A 23,256-nucleotide genomic window follows, 5' to 3' on the forward strand; every position below is an offset into this window, starting at 1 on the left:
ACGGAAAGTTCAAAAAGGCGGATATATAGTTTGTTGGTGATTGTAAGTTGTTTGTTATGTTTTGTTTCGATTATTTCATTGTAGTATCTAACATTTTGTATTTCTTTTAGTTTACTTGATTCTTGTTTGTTACATTGTTTTATTGGAGGTTGGGTTATAAATAGTGTTAAGTAGTTTCGTTTTAAAGCTCTCTAGGTTCCCGATTTTGTTTTGTTTTTTATTTTTAAAAAAAATCTTCTATGAGTTATCGTTTGTTGCTTTATTCGAAAAAAAAAGAATAATTAATTGGGTAGGTCGATAATAAGGAGAAATCATCAGTCAATCATACAGCATTGGCATGGAATCATATACGTCCATTTTCATGCTTACAAAGACTTCATTAGTTAATAAAAACACTCCGTTATTTTACCTGGCCGCCATTCATCTGCTCTGCTATTGTCTGCTATTTTTTTTTTATAGCTTTAATCAATATTCGAAAAATCACAAATCAATAATCAAAAATCAAAATCGATGGGAGGAGGAGAGTCTCTGCAGTCCATCTGTTATAAGCGTGGCTCGCTTCGCCTACTTGACCAGGTTAAAAACCCTAATCTTCTCTGTTCATTTCTTCCATAATCTTCTTTAACAAACCAAAAACCCTAATTTTAAATAAATTAATTAAGTCAACTGTTATTATTTATTTTTCACAGAGAAAACTTCCTCTGAGTACGCTCTATTTGGATATTCAAGATGCTGTTCAGGGCTGGTATGTATCTCATCTCCAATTCCAATACAAAATTGAACATTTTATTTCCTAATTATTTCATGTATTTAAAGGATTTGACTTGATAGAAATGTAACCGTACTTTTGTCATCATGTTGCTGTTACCATTTATTTATGTATGTATGAATTAACATAAATTATATATCCAGGGAAGCAATTAGGGATATGGTGGTGCGCGGGGCACCTGCAATTGCCATAGCTGCTGCACTTTCGCTCTCCGTTGAAGTATCGAAACTCCAGGGATTTAATGGAACACCACATGATGCTGCATCTTTTCTTAAAAACAAACTAGACTATCTTGTTTCAAGGTAACTGTTACCTTACAGTAATAATAACCTTCCGGTCTTATAACCGTAAAGAACCTTATGTTTTTTTAAATGATCTCCCTCCGCTTATGATTATCTATTTCATTGATTCTTTCTACTATAATTTTGTCAGTCGTCCAACAGCCGTTAATCTTTCGGATGCTGCTACTAAACTTACAGAGATTGTAATGAATTCTGCTGCAACTGCTAATGATGCCAGTCAAGTCTTCCAAGTAATAGTTCTCTCATCGCCTTTTAGGATCTGAACTCTAGAATTTGACTACTAACTAGATTTTGAGCTCGACATGGTTACAAAGTATTTACTGTAATCATCTAGTTAAGTTACATGTCTTACTTTTATCAGGCTTATATTGAGGCTGCTGAAATAATGTTGGAGGATGATGTTGCTTCCAATAAAGCAATAGGGTCAAACGGATCTTCTTTTATTCAAAATCAACGAAAGGATCTTCCGAAATTATCTGTTTTAACACATTGCAACACTGGCAGGTAACACTCCCTTTCCATTTTCCCTTTATATTTATGATTTAGTGCAACCTGTTTCTAGTTTCAAGCTGTACATGTTTTCATTTTTTTCTCTCTATAATTTGAATAGTCTGGCAACAGCTGGATATGGAACTGCTCTAGGAGTAATCCGTGCACTTCATGCTGATGGAGTACTGGAAAGTGCGTATTGCACAGAAACCCGCCCTTTTAACCAAGTAAGAATTTAATCTACATTTTGGGAATCTCTGAGTAATATTTGTAAACCACAAGGACTATCCACGTCAAAAAAAAATAAGTTTGGGACTCGGCTAGTAATACTACTAACCACATTACTATCTGTGTAATTGTATCCTAGTCAAAATACAATTTTTTTGTTAACGTGTTTTTTCCAATGCTTTTTCTTGTATAGGGATCTAGATTGACGGCTTTTGAGTTGGTGCATGACAAAATACCAGCTACTCTTATAGCAGACTCTGCAGCTGCGGCTTTAATGAAAGCTGGGCGTGTGCATGCTGTAATAGTTGGAGCTGATCGTGTTGCTGCTAATGGTACATCACAGCAAGTGCCACTTACATTTAATGTAATGAAACTCCACCGCATTATTGACCCGGAAAGATAATAAAACACAATTGCAGGTGACACTGCAAACAAGATTGGAACCTACAGCCTTGCCTTATCTGCTAAGCATCATGGTGTTCTGTTTTACATTGCTGCACCATTGACTTCGGTTGACTTGTCACTGCCTTCTGGAGACGAGATTGTTATAGAAGAACGATCAGCCAAGGAATTACTTAACACGCATGGAGGTCACGGGGAACAAGTCGCTGCTACTGGAATTAACGTTTGGAATCCAGCTTTTGATGTTACACCAGCTAACCTCATAAATGGTATCATAACCGAAAAGGTACATGTGACTTTCTTTTTCCCTCGATCACCCTCTCTCTGTAACCTGTAAGTCGTACTAGACTATTTTTACGAATATATGCTTTAAACTTGCCAGGGTGTCATTACAAAGACTGGGAGTGATCATTTTGATATCAAGGGCTTTGTACAGAACAAGACTATGAGCAACTGAGATTTACGTCATGCGTATGACTTGGAATGTTTAATGTTTATTATTGTTGTCTCTGAATAATTTGTAACAAGGTGCTATGAGAATACACCAACACAATTGTAACAAATAGACAAATAGTAATGGGTAATAAGTTACCAGGAATCAGCAAACGCTTTATCTTTTTATTTTTCTTTGTTGAAAATTAATTGTAATTAAAAAATAGCCCCTCCAATAAAAGCCTATAAAGTTAAATATTTGCATGAATACAAAGCTAATCATATAACTCGTGCTGGGTCTGCCCCCGGCTGCTTGAAATGCTACTCGTGGTTCTTGTGGTATATATATTGTAGGACAGAGTATTTTGACTTAGTTGAATGTATAAGCAATCAGCTCAGGAAACAAGTTTAATGACTTGAAAGTTGACCAAGGCTTATTTCTGTGTTGGTTCTTCATCCTAGTGCAACCAGCAGGCAGAATGCATTCGGACTCGGCTCACATATTAATTATGAGAAGTGTACACAATTTTTTTAATAAAATTACATTGACCATACACGTATAACTTTCAAGTGTTACGGTCGGGTTATTGTCATCATAAAATCAATATATAAGGGATCATGCCTAGAGAAGTACATTGGGTATTTATCAAACCCTTGTACTGTATTTTTAGTGTTCGAGAAAGAAAAGGAAATTGATGGAAAATTTAGCTTAATTTTCCTTCATTTATTTCGTTACGAATCCGAAAGATCCCATTTATTTTCTTTTCCCTTCTCTTTATTTATTTTCTTTTATTTTCTATAAAACTCTGGAACAGGGTGATAATCCGTCAAATGATCCATATGATCCAATCCGCTTAAGGCGGATATGAGTGATCTAAATAATTGAATACTGTATAAGGATATGGATATGGATGTTTATTGGATCGGATATGAATGACAATTTATAATCTATGAATGAATTTGATTTCACTCGAAATATTTAAATATATAGACATTTAATATATAAATATAATTATAAATATATTATCTATTATCATTTATATATACTAGTTCATTAAATTTATATATATTGCTTTCACTTTTTTATTGCAATAAATTTTAAATATTATCTGTTATTAACATCAAGATAATCCCTTTATATTTAACTGACGCATTCGTAGGAGATGATCATATTTTCTAATATATATGATGTATTTGTAGTCATCTTATATGTATATATATACACACAAGTTACGACATACTACTCATTTAGGTGGTTGAGAGGATGTAAATTATATACGTTACAGCCTATTTTTATAAAATTTTATAACAAGTTATGACTTCAATGATATTAAGTTGAAAAATATGTAACGAAAAATTATCCAATTGATATCCATTAATCCGAATAATCTATCGGAAATAAATATGCATGAATAAATTAAAATTAGATGGATATGAACGTAACTTTGGTTACTGAATATGAATGTAAATATGACTGATTCATATCTGATCCATTGTCATTCTTCAAACCACTTTGTAATAATCATCAAGCAAAGACAAGACACGTATATGTTGAAAAGGTCCTACGATCGTGTCCAATATTCTGCCAAATTAATTGCCTGAATATTTAGAATTTCCACCAATTAAAGGTTCATATGCATACCTTCAAATCGCTTTCAAAAGTCATCGATCAAAAAATAGACAATCAGATTTGTTATAGACTTAGCCATAGTTGACTAAAGTCAAGATTCTATCAAAGAGGATTCCTCGTAACTTCGCAATGGAGGAAAAGTATGCTTATCCATTATTATAAATTTGAAATAACAGAAAGACAAAATTATTGGTCCTTAACCTTTGTTTCATATTTCAAATTTTCATTTATCTTTTATTTTGACTCGGTTGGTCACTCAAGTATCGTAAATTAAGCGGTTGGTCCCTCACCTTGATGACCATTAGCAAAGTTCCGTCAAGTGATGACACATGCAAAGCACACGGGGGCAATTTCGTCATTTTCCTTTCTATTTTGATTACACCTTAAATCCCGTCTTTCCCACATCAAATCTAGGGTTTAAATGTGACCCAGTCACCCGCAAATTGACTTGAAACAAAACCATCTCATATATTGAAATTACATTTGATAACTATGATTCTTCTCCCGCAATATCCTATCATTTCCGGCGATGGTATTTTCCAGCAAAAAGCGTGAATCAATCGTAGTTGATAAAATCTCCCACCTCGTGAAAAATGAATCTCATAGAAGATCTTATTTCCTCCAATTCACTTCCGTTTTAAACACGCCTCATTCCGTCTAATAAAATTGAGGATTTTCCTCTATAAAGCAAATTGAAAAATTATAATTAGAAGATGAAGGGCCCTCATGGTGCGCTGGTGTGGTTGGCTTTCGATTAATTGGTGCTATATCAAAAATGGTGGTTGAAGACAAGGGCAACGGTGGTAGTGTTTTGGTGGCAATGGTGTCTATACAAAATCAAAATGAATGCAGTTGGCAGAAAAGGGCAAGGGCAGCTCATCTCAACCGTCACTGGTAGATAATTACAATCAATGGCGAATCTATAATGGAAAATCAATGGGGTCCTAAAAAACTTTTTAGAATTAACTATATTTGAAAGGTACTTTAGTGGTTTTTTATTTCTAAAAAAAAAATAATCTTAAATCGTTAAAATATATGGAGTCCTATAGTTACAGTTAGTGGTATCCTATACAATTTAAAGAGTACAAGGTAAAAATTGTTTCGAAAGTAGTGGGGTCAAAGGACCCCACGCCTATCTTACTAGACTTGCCCCTGGTTACAATCTGCTGCTTTTCGACATCATCAATTACAATAGCAACCATCAAACACATCTTCATGTGTATCTATTTATATCCATCTATTTCTATTAAATTTGTCATGCTGATTATTTTTTAGGCTTTAATGCCTTTATTTTGCACAATCTTTTTGATGGAAACTCGGCAATCAAAATACGTTAAGTACAATCTTCCACCTCATGATTCAAAATACAATGTTATTTTATGAAATAGTTATGTTGAAAGAAGGATTCTTAATGCATTTCATGGATATTATTAATTTTGGGATTAATTTCAGAATATATAGGAGTTTTGGTAGGGATGAAATGTAAACACAATTAAAAAAAAAAAAAATAGAGAAAATAAAATATCTAAATGCTGAAATTGTCCTCACGTGCTTTGCATGTGTAATCAAATAACGGAATTTTACTAATGTTCGTCAGGGTGCGAGACCAACGGCGTAATTTACGATATTTGAATGACCAAGCGAGTCGAAAAGTAATGGCAATTGTGAAATATGGGGCAAACGTTAGGACCAACCGTGTAATTTTATCTAACAATAAATAGAACATTTTACGTAATGTACATGTTCGGTGTCTTTCAAAAGAAAATGGCAAATTATTAAACTTTACAATACTTTTCTTAGTTATTAACGACAACTCTCAAAATTAAGTTTAAAAAATTCTTATATAAAAGGCATCTCATTATAGCGATTGTGATACAAGTCAAAATTTTATTTTATTGAGAGAGAGAAAAAGATTACAACAACACCAAATCCCGCACATACGAGATATGGAGGTGGGATGTAGACAATCATTCATCTACCCTAAAATAGAAGAGAAGTCAGATCTGTAATCACGGTCTAGAAAAAATTCTCTAACCTCAGGAAGAATAAATTCTCTAACCTCGGATCTCATTATAAGTACGTGGAACTTAAATTCCACGACCCTCCTTGAACTTAAATTCCACGACCCTCCTTTAAGTGTTCACCCTGCTCCGAGAGTCACCAGAGTGGTCGGTGGGGCACTTGATGAGGGTCATTTCCCTGATCCCGGGGACAACCATCTTGGCACACCCACCGGTTTAACTGTATTTCACCCACGAATTGACGATAACACTTATAGTTATGCAACTAGAGTGTAGTTTGTAATTTGTATCAAGTTCTCTTGTCATGTGTTTATGTGGTGACTGTTCGGGCTCATTGATGATTTATACACTTGAAGAACTTGAAGGTTTGAACCATGTAAATGCTTGTTGAGATTACACGTTTTGGTTTTGTTTGTTCATGATGATTATGATGGTGTATCTTGGTTCCATAATTGTTGAAGACGAGCTTCAGGTATGTTTATTCTTGCATTGGTTGATATTATTTGAATATAGGCTTACTTGAGGACAAGCAAGGTTTAAGTGTGGGGAATTTGATATCGCCTCATTTATACATATTATTATTCGCGATATCGGTTTCTTAATGTGTTATTTTTAGAAGAATTGAAGACTTTGGTTCGTGGATATGATAGAAATAATGATTTCAGCTCAAGAAGTCTTTTATGAGAGTATCTCGGATGATTTCAGAAAGTTTTAGCATCGAACGAGCAAGACAAAGCAAAAAAACAAAGATTAAAGATAGCTGTTGTTCGGGGCCGCATCTCGCGGTCGCGAAGTTATATCTCGCGGTTGCGAGATTTGTATTCCTGTCACGAAGTTATATAATGCGGTCGCGAGATTTAAACAGGAGTTCATGAACCAAAGAAGAAGCACCTCGTGATCGCGATGTTATTTCATGCGGTCGCGAAGTCATGTTTTCAGCACCTCTCTATCGCGAGATTTTGGGTCGCGGTCGTGAGATTTGTGTTGGTCAGCCAGTCCGAATTTCTCCCTATAAATAGGATTTTATAACCCAAACTTTATTAAGTTTTATCTTACGAATGTTAGAGCTAGGGTTACGGCTTTTACAACTTTTCAACGTTATTATGAGGTATTCTAGCACTTGGATTATCATTGTATCAAGATTTAATCATTGGAAACTAACTTTTCTTATCTTTGATTTATATCATGATGAATTTTGATCTATCTTTGTGTTTATGTGCTTTTATCATGATTATGTCTAGCTAAATTCTTAGTATTCGCTTAGATGATTGAACTTAAGTGACGGATTGTTAATCTTTATGTCTATTTAAACTGATTGCTCTTGATATATGATTCTTAATTACTCCCATTAATTGATCCATTTAGTTTTAAGTCTATAATTAAAGTAATGACAATTATTAAATTGATAAGCTTGTCTAGTTATTGAAAGATAATATAGATTGGTTGAATTGCATGCAGGAAACTATTGTGATTAGACTTATTTGATAAACCATCAATTGAGTAGGTAATTGTGAAGCTAAAAAGGGACACCAAATTATCCTTCATTTGAATCACCATCTTGATTAATTAGTTTGATTGATTGTGTTCCTAAGAAGCGTGAGGGAAATTAGCGTTATTAACTTACACTTTCATGATAATTATTATCTAAGTGAGGGACACCAACTTATCTTACTAATTAGTTAATCTTAATAAAATCAATACATATGGTAAGGAATTGAATCTAAGTGAATACTCTTGTCTCATTGAATTCGTATTTGTTTAATTTGCGTTTCTTGGTTTCTTTAGTTATAAAATCAAACTCCCTTACTTTTTACTTAGAATAATTACTAGTTTTGAATTCTTAAATTCAACTACTCCTTGTGGACAAACATGAACTTACATGTGCTAGCTATATAAGATTGAGTTAGTTGCTCATTTGTGTAGAGTTAATTACTAGGTTTAGTTTAAAATTAAATAGATGTAGAAAACACACATTAGATAATATAACTCAATAATACGCTTGAATAAATTGTTTAAACAGTTAATCAACACACTTATATGTAAGTATTAATCAAACATATGCGCAGTTGTGCCATACGCCAATTGGTGTAAGACTGATGCACACTTTTGTAGTGTAATCAAAGATTGCCGATCGGTTGCAACATAAGTTACTTTTAAATGTTTTTAAGTGCTTTAGAATTGATTCTCAGGAGTGCTTGGTAATAATGTATGAGGTATTATATTGGAAAATGTTATCGGAAACAAATAAAGCAGTTGCCAAACTGCTATATTAAGACAACCAAAAAATGCCATGTGGATCTCATACTAGCATTTTTCCTGTTGCCAACCAAACTGACGCCCCTAACACGTTACTTTTGATGTCCCGTAACAAGAGTTAGGGGTGTAAAATCTCACCACCGTAGAATTCAACGCATTTCTCACGCCTCGTAATGAATAGTCTTGTAGCTTAATTGTAAGACTCAAATATTTATGGTACATAGAGTTTAAAATGATGTACGTATAGTGGGTGAAGCAGGGTATAAATTAATAGCTGACAGGCTATTTTGAGCATCATGCGCGCCGCGCACATTTGTGGGAGCGCGCCACGCACACCACCTGGCGTCAGTTTTCTGCTTTTTCCAATTAGAATTAAATGAAGGGCATTTTGGTTTTTTTACTTGAGGACGGATCTGTGGACATATTGGCAGATTTGGATCTAATTTTGGATCACTTTCACATCCATTCAACACTCTCATCCATTCTTAGAGAGAGAGAGAGAGATTTCTAGAGAGAGATTTGGGGTTTTAGAGAAGAAGAATCTTGAATCGATCAAAAGCTCGAGTGTTAAAGTTTTTCACCTCGTTCCTAGCTACGTTGTGGTTGTTATGGTAAGTTCTAACTCTGAATTTCATTGTTTGATTTTGATATTCAAGTTAGGGTTTGAACTTAAATTGTTGAGAAACCCATTTAAACTCATGAAGTGAGTTTAGTGTTGCTAGTAATCGGGTTTATTGTTGCTGTTGGTGGTGGGTTTTGTAGTGACCCGAACTTTTCCATGTTTATATATATTAATTGAGATTGATATTTACATGATTAAATATTTCCAACATGTTAAGCAATCAAACTTGTTAAGACTTGATTAATTGAAATATGTTTCATATAGACAATTGACCACCCAAGTTGACCGGTGATTCACGAACGTTAAAACTTGTAAAAACTATATGATGACATATATATGGATATATATATAGTTAACATGATACTATGATAAGTAAATATATCATTAAGTATATTAACAATGAACTACATATGTAAAAACAAGACTACTAACTTAATGATTTTTAAACGAGACATATATGTAACGATTATCGTTGTAAAGACATTTAATGTATATATATCATATTAAGAGATATTCATACATGATAATATCATGATAATATAATAATTTAAAATCTCATTTGATATTATAAACATTGGGTTAACAACATTTAACAAGATCGTTAACCTAAAGGTTTCAAAACAACACTTACATGTAACGACTAACGATGACTTAACGACTCAGTTAAAATGTATATACATGTAGTGTTTTAATATGTATTTATACACTTTTGAAAGACTTCAATACACTTATCAAAATACTTCTACTTAACAAAAATGCTTACAATTACATCCTCGTTCAGTTTCATCAACAATTCTACTCGTATGCACCCGTATTCGTACTCGTACAATACACAGCTTTTAGATGTATGTACTATTGGTATATACACTCCAATGATCAGCTCTTAGCAGCCCATGTGAGTCACCTAACACATGTGGGAACCATCATTTGGCAACTAGCATGAAATATCTCATAAAATTACAAAAATATGAGTAATCATTCATGACTTATTTACATGAAAACAAAATTACATATCCTTTATATCTAATCCATACACCAACGACCAAAAACACCTACAAACACTTTCATTCTTCAATTTTCTTCATCTAATTGATCTCTCTCAAGTTCTATCTTCAAGTTCTATCTTCAAGTTCTAAGTGTTCTTCATAAATTCCAAAAGTTCTAGTTTCATAAAATCAAGAATACTTTCAAGTTTGCTAGCTCACTTCCAATCTTGTAAGGTGATCATCCAACCTCAAGAAATCTTTGTTTCTTACAGTAGGTTATCATTCTAATACAAGGTAATAATCATATTCAAACTTTGGTTCAATTTCTATAACTATAACAATCTTATTTCAAGTGATGATCTTACTTGAACTTGTTTTCGTGTCATGATTCTGCTTCAAGAACTTCGAGCCATCCAAGGATCCATTGAAGCTAGATCCATTTTTCTATTTTCCAGTAGGTTTATCCAAGGAACTTAAGGTAGTAATGATGTTCATAACATCATTCGATTCATACATATAAAGCTATCTTATTCGAAGGTTTAAACTTGTAATCACTAGAACATAGTTTAGTTAATTCTAAACTTGTTCGCAAACAAAAGTTAATCCTTCTAACTTGACTTTTAAAATCAACTAAACACATGTTCTATATCTATATGATATGCTAACTTAATGATTTAAAACCTGGAAACACGAAAAACACCGTAAAACCGGATTTACGCCGTCGTAGTAACACCGCGGGCTGTTTTGGGTTAGTTAATTAAAAACTATGATAAACTTTGATTTAAAAGTTGTTATTCTGAGAAAATGATTTTTATTATGAACATGAAACTATATCCAAAAATTATGGTTAAACTCAAAGTGGAAGTATGTTTTCTAAAATGGTCATCTAGACGTCGTTCTTTCGACTGAAATGACTACCTTTACAAAAACGACTTGTAACTTATTTTTTCCGACTATAAACCTATACTTTTTCTGTTTAGATTCATAAAATAGAGTTCAATATGAAACCATAGCAATTTTATTCACTCAAAACGAATTTAAAATGAAGAAGTTATGGGTAAAACAAGATTGGATAATTTTTCTCATTTTAGCTACGTGAAAATTGGTAACAAATCTATTCCAACCATAACTTAATCAACTTGTATTGTATATTATGTAATCTTGAGATACCATAGACACGTATACAATGTTTCGACCTATCATGTCGACACATCTATATATATTTCGGAACAACCATAGACACTCTATATGTGAATATTGGAGTTAGCTATACAGGGTTGAGGTTGATTCCAAAATATATATAGTTTGAGTTATGATCAATACTGAGATACGTATACACTGGGTCGTGGATTGATTCAAGATAATATTTATCGATTTATTTCTGTACATCTAACTGTGGACAACTAGTTGTAGGTTATTAACGAGGACAGCTGACTTAATAAACTTAAAACATCAAAATATATTAAAAGTGTTGTAAATATATTTTGAACATACTTTGATATACATGTATATATTGTTATAGGTTCGTGAATCAACCAGTGGCCAAGTCTTACTTCCCGACGAAGTAAAAATCTGTGAAAGTGAGTTATAGTCCCACTTTTAAAATCTAATATTTTTGGGATGAGAATACATGCAGGTTTTATAAATGATTTACAAAATAGACACAAGTACGTGAAACTACATTCTATGGTTGAATTATCGAAATCAAATATGCCCCTTTTTATTAAGTCTGGTAATCTAAGAATTAGGGAACAGACACCCTAATTGACGTGAATCCTAAAGATAGATCTATTGGGCCTAACAAACCCCATCCAAAGTACCGGATGCTTTAGTACTTCGAAATTTATATCATATCCGAAGGGTGTCCCGGAATGATGGGGATATTCTTATATATGCATCTTGTTAATGTCGGTTACCAGGTGTTCACCATATGAATGATTTTTATCTCTATGTATGGGATGTGTATTGAAATATGAAATCTTGTGGTCTATTGTTACGATTTGATATATATAGGTTAAACCTATAACTCACCAACATTTTTGTTGACGTTTTAAGCATGTTTATTCTCAGGTGATTATTAAGAGCTTCCGCTGTCGCATACTTAAATAAGGACGAGATTTGGAGTCCATGCTTGTATGATATTGTGTAAAAACTGCATTCAAGAAACTTATTTTGTTGTAACATATTTGTATTGTAAACCATTATGTAATGGTCGTGTGTAAACAGGATATTTTAGATTATCATTATTTGATAATCTACGTAAAGCTTTTTAAACCTTTATTGATGAAATAAAGGTTATGGTTTATTTTAAAATGAATGCAGTCTTTGAAAAACGTCTCATATAGAGGTCAAAACCTCGTAACGAAATCAATTAATATGGAACGTTTTTAATCAATAAGAACGGGACATTTCAGTTGGTATCCGAGCGTTGGTCTTAGAGAACCAGAATTTTGCATTAGTGTGTCTTATCGAGTTTGTTAGGATGCATTAGTGAGTCTGGACTTCGACCGTGTTTACTTGAAAAATGATTGCTTAACAAATTTTGTTGGAAACTATATATTTTTAACATGTGAATATTATGTGATATATTAATCTCTTAACGCGTTTGATATTATGTGATAGATGTCTACCTCTAGAACAAGTCCCATTGACTCACCTAATAATAATGAAGAGTCAAATGTAAATTGGAATGATTCATGGACTGATTCACAAGTTCCCGAAGAGGAACCGGAAGAAGAGTCAGAACCAGAAGAAGAATCGGAACCGGAAGAAGAATCGGAACCGGATGAAGAAATAGAACCGGTGGGGGAAATAATAAAACGGTTAAGTAAAAGAAAATCCTCAACCAACCGACCAAGGTTAATTATGGTCAATGGTGTTTCCGCCAAGGAAGCAAAATATTGGGAGGATTACCAATTCTCCGATGAATCGGATTCCGACGAGAATTCCGATGATGTTATAGAAATTACCCCAACTGAATTTAAAAAGGCAAAAGAAAATAATAAGGGAAAGGGCATAAAAATAGAGAAATCTAATTCCAACCTCGATGAACTTTATATGTATCGTCAACCCCCGAAGTCCTTAAGTTGTAACAATGACCTGGGAACCTCTAAACCACCAGGTTTTTCTAAACCAATGTGGATCACGACGGCTCGTATTAGGGGAACATCATATATCCCTAGAAACTTGGCAAAACGAACCAAAACCGAAGAAGAAGAAACAAGCGAGTCGGAATAAGATAGTTGTATTCGTGTGGTGTAATATATGTAATATAGTGTGCTTATGCTTTATGATATATGTAAAAATTGCTTGTATTAATAAGTATTTTTTTTATGAATCTAACTCTTGTCTATTTTACAGTATAAAAACACAAAATGGATAGACAACCCAATATTTTAAGAGACCTACCCGGAGACATGATTGATGAAATCTTGTCTAGAGTCGGTCAGAATTCTTTGGCACAACTATTTAAGGCGAGATCAGTTTGTAAGACATTCGAAGAACGTTCCAAGAATGCCTTGGTCTATAAAAGGCTTTCGTTCGAAAGATGGGGGATATCACATTGGGAAATCCATAAGTTACGATGTGTTTACTTTGACGCATATATTGCGGGGAACCCAAATGCTATTTTACGCAATGGGTTAAGAAATTATTTTGACTCAATATATCCGAATATTGGACTTCGTGATTTAGAAAAAGCGGCTAACATGCAACATAAAGAAGCATGTTATGCTTACGGATTAGTAATGTTCGCTTCTCACCAAAGTGAGAACAAGAACATCGGGCTACAACTATTAAACAAAACGTTCCCACAAGTGACGGAGTCGGTAATTGGGGTAAGAAATGAGGTTTTTAGATTGTTACGGGACTGTTGGACATTACGTAACCCTCGTCCCTTTGACAATGTTACAACACGCTGTCTTATCAACGGCCATAACGGTTATGTTCCACAAGACCAAGGATGGGAAGTAATCCTAGTAAAACCAGAATGCATGACTTGTTTCTGGACGTATGAATTACGTGTCTTTATTGCCTTTGCTGAACGACTTGTGTACTAGCTAGAATTATCTTCACAACCATCTTGTATCAAATTTATTGTGTGCTATATTTCATGCTATATGTAAAATAAGCGGTATTGTAAGTTTGTAAAATATTGTGTAAAAGTTTGAACGCGAAATATTATTATAATCAGTTTTTCATATAGAATTGTAGTAGTTGAATTGTATATTAGCTACTAAGTATGAACTTAACGGGTAGGTACTACCCGAATTTAAACTTATAAAACGCTAATATGAAGAAAAAGCTTTTATAAATGAGTTCATATTATGCTACGAAATACTATTAACTACTCTTAATATTCTGTATGATTAACTTGTTCCATTTAACTATTTTGAAGGAAATGGCACCGACTACTCGACACACCGTGAATATGAATGAAGAGGAATTCCGTACTTTTCTAGCTTCAAACATAGCCGCAGTACAGGCTGCGCTACATACCAACAATAATCTTGGATCTAGCAGTACAGGAAATCGTGTAGGATGCACCTACAAAGAATTCACTGCCTGCAAACCTTTGGAATTTGATGGAACCGAAGGACCGATCGGATTGAAACGGTGGACCGAGAAGGTTGAATCGGTGTTTGCCATAAGTAAGTGTACTGAAGAGGACAAAGTGAAGTACGCTACGCATACCTTCACAGGTTCTGCGTTAACATGGTGGAATACCTATCTAGAGCAAGTGGGACAAGACGATGCGTATGCACTACCGTGGTCAGCATTCAAGCACTTGATGAACGAGAAGTACCGTCCCAGAACCGAGGTCAATAAGCTCAAGACAAAACTTAGAGGGTTACGAACCCAAGGATTTGATATTACCACGTACGAAAGACGATTCACAGAATTGTGCCTATTGTGTCCGGGAGCATTCGAAGATGAGGAAGAGAAGATCGACGCGTTTGTGAAAGGATTACCGGAAAGAATCCAAGAAGATATAAGTTCACACGAGCCCGCCTCCATACAACAGGCATGTAGAATGGCTCACAAACTAGTGAACCAGATTGAAGAAAGAATTAAAGAACAGACTGCTGAAGAGGCCAATGTGAAGCAAGTCAAAAGAAAGTGGGAGGAAAACGGTGATAAGAATCACCAATACAACAACAACAGCAATTATAACAATAATCGCAACAACTATCCTAACAATCGCAACATCAATCGCAACTACAAGAAATGGCCCAACAACAACAACAACAACAACAACAGCAACCACAACAATCATCTTAACAACAATAATAACCGCAACAACAACAACAATCAGAAGCAGCTATGCCAAAGGTGTGAAAAGTATCACTCGGGGTTCTGCACCAAATTTTGCAACAAGTGTAAAAGAAATGGTCATAGCGCGGCGAAGTGTGATGTCTACGGACCAGGGGTTAACAAAACGAAAGGAACAAATGGTGTCGGAACGAGTAATGGCGGAGCAAGTAGTGTCGGAGCAAGTTATGCCAATGTAGTTTGTTATAAATGTGGAAAACCGGGCCACATTATTAGAAATTGCCCGAACCAGGAGAACACGAATGGACAAGGCCGTGGAAGAGTTTTCAATATTAATGCGACAGAGGCACAGGAAGACCCGGAGCTTGTTACGGGTACGTTTCTTATTGACAATAAATCTGCTTACGTTTTATTTGATTCGGGTGCGGATAGAAGCTATATGAGTAGAGATTTTTGTGCTAAATTAAGTTGTCCATTGACGCCTTTGGATAGTAAATTTTTACTCGAATTAGCAAATGGTAAATTAATTTCAGCAGATAATATATGTCGGAATCGAGAAATTAAACTGGTTAGCGAAACATTTAAGATTGATTTGATACCAGTAGAGTTAGGGAGTTTTGATGTGATAATCGGTATGGACTGGTTGAAACAAGTGAAAGCAGAGATCGTTTGTTACAAAAATGCAATTCGCATTATACGAGAAAAAGGAAAACCCTTAATGGTGTACGGAGAAAAGGGCAACACGAAGCTACATCTTATTAGTAATTTGAAGGCACAAAAACTAATAAGAAAAGGTTGCTATGCTGTTCTAGCACACGTCGAGAAAGTACAAACAGAAGAAAAGAGCATCAATGATGTTCCCATTGCAAAAGAATTTCCCGATGTATTTCCGAAAGAATTTTCCGGGATTACCCCCACATCGATCCGTTGAATTTCAAATAGATCTTGTACCAGGAGCTGCACCAATAGCTCGTGCTCCTTACAGACTCGCACCCAGCGAGATGAAAGAACTGCAAAGCCAATTACAAGAACTTTTAGAGCGTGGTTTCATTCGACCAAGCACATCACCGTGGGGAGCTCCTGTTTTGTTTGTCAAGAAGAAAGATGGTACATTCAGGTTGTGTATCGACTACTGAGAGTTGAACAAACTTACCATCAAGAACCGCTACCCACTACCGAGAATCGACGACTTATTTGATCAACTACAAGGCTCGTCTGTTTATTCAAAGATTGACTTACGTTCCGGGTATCATCAAATGCGGGTGAAAGAAGATGATATTCCAAAGACTGCTTTCAGAACACGTTACGGTCATTACGAGTTTATGGTCATGCCGTTTGGTTTAACTAATGCACCAGCTGTGTTCATGGACCTTATGAACCGAGTGTGTGGACCATACCTTGACAAGTTTGTCATTGTTTTCATTGATGACATACTTATTTACTCAAAGAATGACCAAGAACACGGTGAACATTTGAGAAAGGTGTTAGAAGTATTGAGGAAGGAAGAATTGTACGCTAAGTTTTCAAAGTGTGCATTTTGGTTGGAAGAAGTTCAATTCCTCGGTCACATAGTGAACAAAGAAGGTATTAAGGTGGATCCGGCAAAGATAGAAACTGTTGAAAAGTGGGAAACCCCGAAAACTCCAAAACATATACACCAGTTTTTAGGACTAGCTGGTTACTACAGAAGGTTCATCCAAGACTTTTCCAGAATAGCAAAACCCTTGACTGCATTAACGCATAAAGGGAAGAAATTTGAATGGAATGATGAACAAGAGAAAGCGTTTCAGTTATTGAAGAAAAAGCTAACTACGGCACCTATATTGTCATTGCCTGAAGGGAATGATGATTTTGTGATTTATTGTGACGCATCAAATCAAGGTCTCGGTTGTGTATTAATGCAACGAACGAAGGTGATTACTTATACGTCTAGACAATTGAAGATTCACGAACAAAATTATACGACGCATTATTTGGAATTAGGCGCGGTTGTTTTTGCATTAAAGACTTGGAGGCACTACTTATATGGGGTCAAAAGTATTATATATACCGACCACAAAAGTCTTCAACACATATTTAATCAGAAACAACTGAATATGAGGCAGCGTAGGTGGATTGAATTATTGAATGATTACGACTTTGAGATTCGTTACCACCCGGGGAAGGCAAATGTGGTAGCCGATGCCTTGAGCAGGAAGGACAGAGAACCCATTCGAGTAAAATCTATGAATATAATGATTCATAATAACCTTACTACTCAAATAAAGGAGGCACAACAAGGAGTTTTAAAAGAGGGAAATTTAAAGGATGAAATACCCAAAGGATCGGAGAAGCATCTTAATATTCGGGAAGACAGAACCTGGTATAGGGCTGAAAGGATTTGGGTACCAAAATTTGGAGATATGAGAGAAATGGTACTTAGAGAATCTCATAAAACCAGATACTCAATACATCCTGGAACGGGAAAGATGTACAAGGATCTCAAGAAACATTTTTGGTGGCCGGGTATGAAAGCCGATGTTGCTAAATACGTAGGAGAATGTTTGACGTGTTCTAAGGTCAAAGCTGAGCATCAGAAACCATCAGGTCTACTTCAACAACCCGAAATCCCGGAATGGAAATGGGAAAACATTACCATGGATTTCATCACTAAATTGCCAAGGACTGCAAGTGGTTTTGATACTATTTGGGTAATAGTTGATCGTCTCACCAAATCAGCACACTTCCTACCAATAAGAGAAGATGACAAGATGGAGAAGTTAGCACGACTGTATTTGAAGGAAGTCGTCTCCAGACATGGAATACCAATCTCTATTATCTCTGATAGGGATGGCAGATTTATTTCAAGATTCTGGCAGACATTACAGCAAGCATTCGGAACTCGTCTAGACATGAGTACTGCCTATCATCCACAAACTGATGGGCAGAGTGAAAGGACGATACAAACGCTTGAAGACATGCTACGAGCATGTGTTATTGATTTCGGAAACAGTTGGGATCGACATCTACCGTTAGCAGAATTTTCCTACAACAACAGCTACCATTCAAGCATTGAGATGGCGCCGTTTGAAGCACTTTATGGTAGAAAGTGCAGGTCTCCGATTTGTTGGAGTGAAGTGGGGGATAGACAGATTACGGGTCCGGAGATTATACAAGAAACTACCGAGAAGATCATCCAAATTCAACAACGGTTGAAAACCGCCCAAAGTCGACAAAAGAGCTACGCTGACATTAAAAGAAAAGATATAGAATTTGAAATTGGAGAGATGGTCATGCTTAAAGTTGCACCTTGGAAAGGCGTTGTTCGATTTGGTAAACGAGGGAAATTAAATCCAAGGTATATTGGACCATTCAAGATTATTGATCGTGTCGGACCAGTAGCTTACCGACTAGAGTTACCTCAACAACTCGCGGCTGTACATAACACTTTCCACGTCTCGAATTTGAAGAAATGTTTTGCTAAAGAAGATCTCACTATTCCGTTAGATGAAATCCAAATCAACGAAAAACTTTAATTCATCGAAGAACCCGTCGAAATAATGGATCGTGAGGTTAAAAGACTTAAGCAAAACAAGATACCAATTGTTAAGGTTCGATGGAATGCTCGTAGAGGACCCAAGTTCACCTGGGAGCATGAAGATCAGATGAAGAAGAAATACCCGCATCTATTTCCAGAAGATTCGTCAACACCTTCAACAGCTTAAAATTTCAGGACGAAATTTATTTAACGGGTAGGTACTGTAGTGACCCGAACTTTTCCATGTTTATATATATTAATTGAGATTGATATTTACATGATTAAATGTTTCCAACATGTTAAGCAATCAAACTTGTTAAGACTTGATTAATTGAAATATGTTTCATATAGACAATTGACCACCCAAGTTGACCGGTGATTCACGAACGTTAAAACTTGTAAAAACTATATGATGACATATATATGGATATATATATAGTTAACATGATACTTTGATAAGTAAATATATCATTAAGTATATTAACAATGAACTACATATGTAAAAACAAGACTACTAACTTAATGATTTTTAAACGAGACATATATGTAACGATTATCGTTGTAAAGACATTTAATGTATATATATATATCATATTAAGAGATATTCATACATGATAATATCATGATAATATAATAATTTAAAATCTCATTTGATATTATAAACATTGGGTTAACAACATTTAACAAGATCGTTAACCTAAAGGTTTCAAAACAACACTTACATGTAACGACTAACGATGACTTAACGACTCAGTTAAAATGTATATACATGTAGTGTTTTAATATGTATTTATACACTTTTGAAAGACTTCAATACACTTATCAAAATACTTCTACTTAACAAAAATACTTACAATTACATCCTCGTTCAGTTTCATCAACAATTCTACTCGTATGCACCCGTATTCGTACTCGTACAATACACAGCTTTTAGATGTATGTACTATTGGTATATACACTCCAATGATCAGCTCTTAGCAGCCCATGTGAGTCACCTAACACATGTGGGAACCATCATTTGGCAACTAGCATGAAATATCTCATAAAATTACAAAAATATGAGTAATCATTCATGACTTATTTACATGAAAACAAAATTACATATCCTTTATATCTAATCCATACACCAACGACCAAAAACACCTACAAACACTTTCATTCTTCAATTTTATTCATCTAATTGATCTCTCTCAAGTTCTATCTTCAAGTTCTAAGTGTTCTTCATAAATTCCAAAAGTTCTAGTTTCATAAAATCAAGAATACTTTCAAGTTTGCTAGCTCACTTCCAATCTTGTAAGGTGATCATCCAACCTCAAGAAATCTTTGTTTCTTACAGTAGTTTATCATTCTAATACAAGGTAATAATCATATTCAAACTTTGGTTCAATTTCTATAACTATAACAATCTTATTTCAAGTGATGATCTTACTTGAACTTGTTTTCGTGTCATGATTCTGCTTCAAGAACTTCGAGCCATCCAAGGATCCATTGAAGCTAGATCCATTTTTCTCTTTTCCAGTAGGTTATCCAAGGAACTTAAGGTAGTAATGATGTTCATAACATCATTCGATTCATACATATAAAGCTATCTTATTCGAAGGTTTAAACTTGTAATCACTAGAACATAGTTTAGTTAATTCTAAACTTGTTCGCAAACAAAAGTTAATTCTTCTAACTTGACTTTTAAAATCAACTAAACACATGTTCTATATCTATATGATATGCTAACTTAATGATTTAAAACCTGGAAACACGAAAAACACCGTAAAACCGGATTTACGCCGTCGTAGTAACACCGCGGGCTGTTTTGGGTTAGTTAATTAAAAACTATGATAAACTTTGATTTAAAATTTGTTATTCTGAGAAAATGATTTTTATTATGAACATGAAACTATATCCAAAAATTATGGTTAAACTCAAAGTGGAAGTATGTTTTCTAAAATGGTCATCTAGACGTCGTTCTTTCGACTGAAATGACTACCTTTACAAAAATGACTTGTAACTTATTTTTCCGACTATAAACCTATACTTTTTCTGTTTAGATTCATAAAATAGAGTTCAATATGAAACCATAGCAATTAGATTCACTCAAAACGGATTTAAAATGAAGAAGTTATGGGTAAAACAAGATTGGATAATTTTTCTCATTTTAGCTACGTGAAAATTGGTAACAAATCTATTCCAACCATAACTTAATCAACTTGTATTGTATATTATGTAATCTTGAGATACCATAGACATGTATACAATGTTTCGACCTATCATGTCGACACATCTATATATATTTCGGAACAACCATAGACACTCTATATGTGAATGTTGGAGTTAGCTATACAGGGTTGAGGTTGATTCCAAAATATATATAGTTTGAGTTGTGATCAATACTGAGATACGTATACACTGGGTCGTGGATTGATTCAAGATAATATTTATCGATTTATTTCTGTACATCTAACTGTGGACAACTAGTTGTAGGTTATTAACGAGGACAGCTGACTTAATAAACTTAAAACATCAAAATATATTAAAAGTGTTGTAAATATATTTTGAACATACTTTGATATACATGTATATATTGTTATAGGTTCGTGAATCAACCAGTGGCCAAGTCTTACTTCCCGACGAAGTAAAAATCTGTGAAAGTGAGTTATAGTCCCACTTTTAAAATCTAATATTTTTGGGATGAGAATACATGCAGGTTTTATAAATGATTTACAAAATAGACACAAGTACGTGAAACTACATTCTATGGTTGAATTATCGAAATCGAATATGCCCCTTTTTATTAAGTCTGGTAATCTAAGAATTAGGGAACAGACACCCTAATTGACGCGAATCCTAAAGATAGATCTATTGGGCCTAACAAACCCCATCCAAAGTACCGGATGCTTTAGTACTTCGAAATTTATATCATATCCGAAGGGTGTCCCGGAATGATGGGGATATTCTTATATATGCATCTTGTTAATGTCGGTTACCAGGTGTTCACCATATGAATGATATTTATCTCTATGTATGGGATGTGTATTGAAATATGAAATCTTGTGGTCTATTGTTACGATTTGATATATATAGGTTAAACCTATAACTCACCAACATTTTTGTTGACGTTTTAAGCATGTTTATTCTCAGGTGATTATTAAGAGCTTCCGCTGTCGCATACTTAAATAAGGACGAGATTTGGAGTCCATGCTTGTATGATATTGTGTAAAAACTGCATTCAAGAAACTTATTTTGTTGTAACATATTTGTATTGTAAACCATTATGTAATGGTCGTGTGTAAACAGGATATTTTAGATTATCATTATTTGATAATCTACGTAAAGCTTTTTAAACCTTTATTGATGAAATAAAGGTTATGGTTTATTTTAAAATGAATGCAGTCTTTGAAAAACGTCTCATATAGAGGTCAAAACCTCGCAACGAAATCAATTAATATGGAACGTTTTTAATCAATAAGAACGGGACATTTCAGGTTTTGGGTTGGAAACCGACTTGGCCATGATTAGGACTTGTAAATTGGGTTTAATCACTAGGCTTGGTGATTATGGAAGTGTTGGAACCCATTTGGGGGTATTTGGTTGATTAATTTTGAATTAAGTCAAAATTAGGGTTTATGGGTGATTTGAGAATGATAAGTGTTTAACACTTACGATTGGGTTAATTTGGCATATTAGGACCATTGTCACTATTGTTAGTGATTATTGGTTAGTTTGGGGACGTTTTGTGCTTGGAGGTGCAATTGGTCGAAATTGCGCTAAGTGTCGTTTTGAGTTGGTTTGTAAATCCACTCTAAGTGTGTTACTTGTATTGTGATAATGGAATAGGTACATTCCATTAGAAAGTTGCGGATTATTCGGTAGTATTCATCAAGATGACAAGATGAGTGTTAATATCCTATGTGCATATGTATGTGTAGGATGGGTAAGGGTCGGGTGAAGTGGTTCTCGGTTATAGAACTCACTTCACATATAGGTCGATTTGATGAGCTTGTGTAATAAGTCCAATTGGCACGGTTGTACGTTTTTGTTGTCCACCTTTGGCGAGGTGCACACTTCGTGTGTACGTTATCACATGGACTTATGATATGGAGTTATATAATCTCGATGTAGTGGGATTGGTATTGAGTTATGGTTGAGTAACCCCGATGATGTGGTTTTTGATGAGGTAGCGAATCTCGGGTAGTGCGGATTCATGATGACTCGGGCTGTTCGGTCATCTTATTGATGAGGTAGTGAATCTCGGGTAGTACGAATTCACTAAGGCACTGGTAGTACGATCGTCCTCGGTAGTTGGAGTGGTGAAGGAAGTGAATCTCGGGTTGTGCGAA

The 23,256-nt window shown here is 34.7% G+C and overlaps 1 protein-coding gene across 1 annotated transcript; it reads left to right on the top strand.

Moving 5' to 3' along the window:
• The first annotated feature begins 343 nt into the window (after window positions 1-343).
• On the top strand, window positions 344-2,873 carry LOC139852598 (methylthioribose-1-phosphate isomerase). Its single transcript, XM_071841904.1, has 9 exons — window positions 344-576; window positions 690-745; window positions 913-1,071; window positions 1,202-1,301; window positions 1,433-1,575; window positions 1,682-1,787; window positions 1,982-2,120; window positions 2,208-2,476; window positions 2,573-2,873. The coding sequence occupies exons 1-9, from the start codon at window positions 511-513 to the stop codon at window positions 2,645-2,647; spliced, it is 1,113 nt and encodes a 370-aa protein (XP_071698005.1). The 5' UTR covers window positions 344-510; the 3' UTR covers window positions 2,648-2,873.
• Window positions 2,874-23,256: the final 20,383 nt, after the last annotated feature.

This window comes from Rutidosis leptorrhynchoides, chromosome 6 (assembly GCF_046630445.1).
Source record: "Rutidosis leptorrhynchoides isolate AG116_Rl617_1_P2 chromosome 6, CSIRO_AGI_Rlap_v1, whole genome shotgun sequence".
NCBI lineage: Eukaryota > Viridiplantae > Streptophyta > Magnoliopsida > Asterales > Asteraceae > Rutidosis > Rutidosis leptorrhynchoides.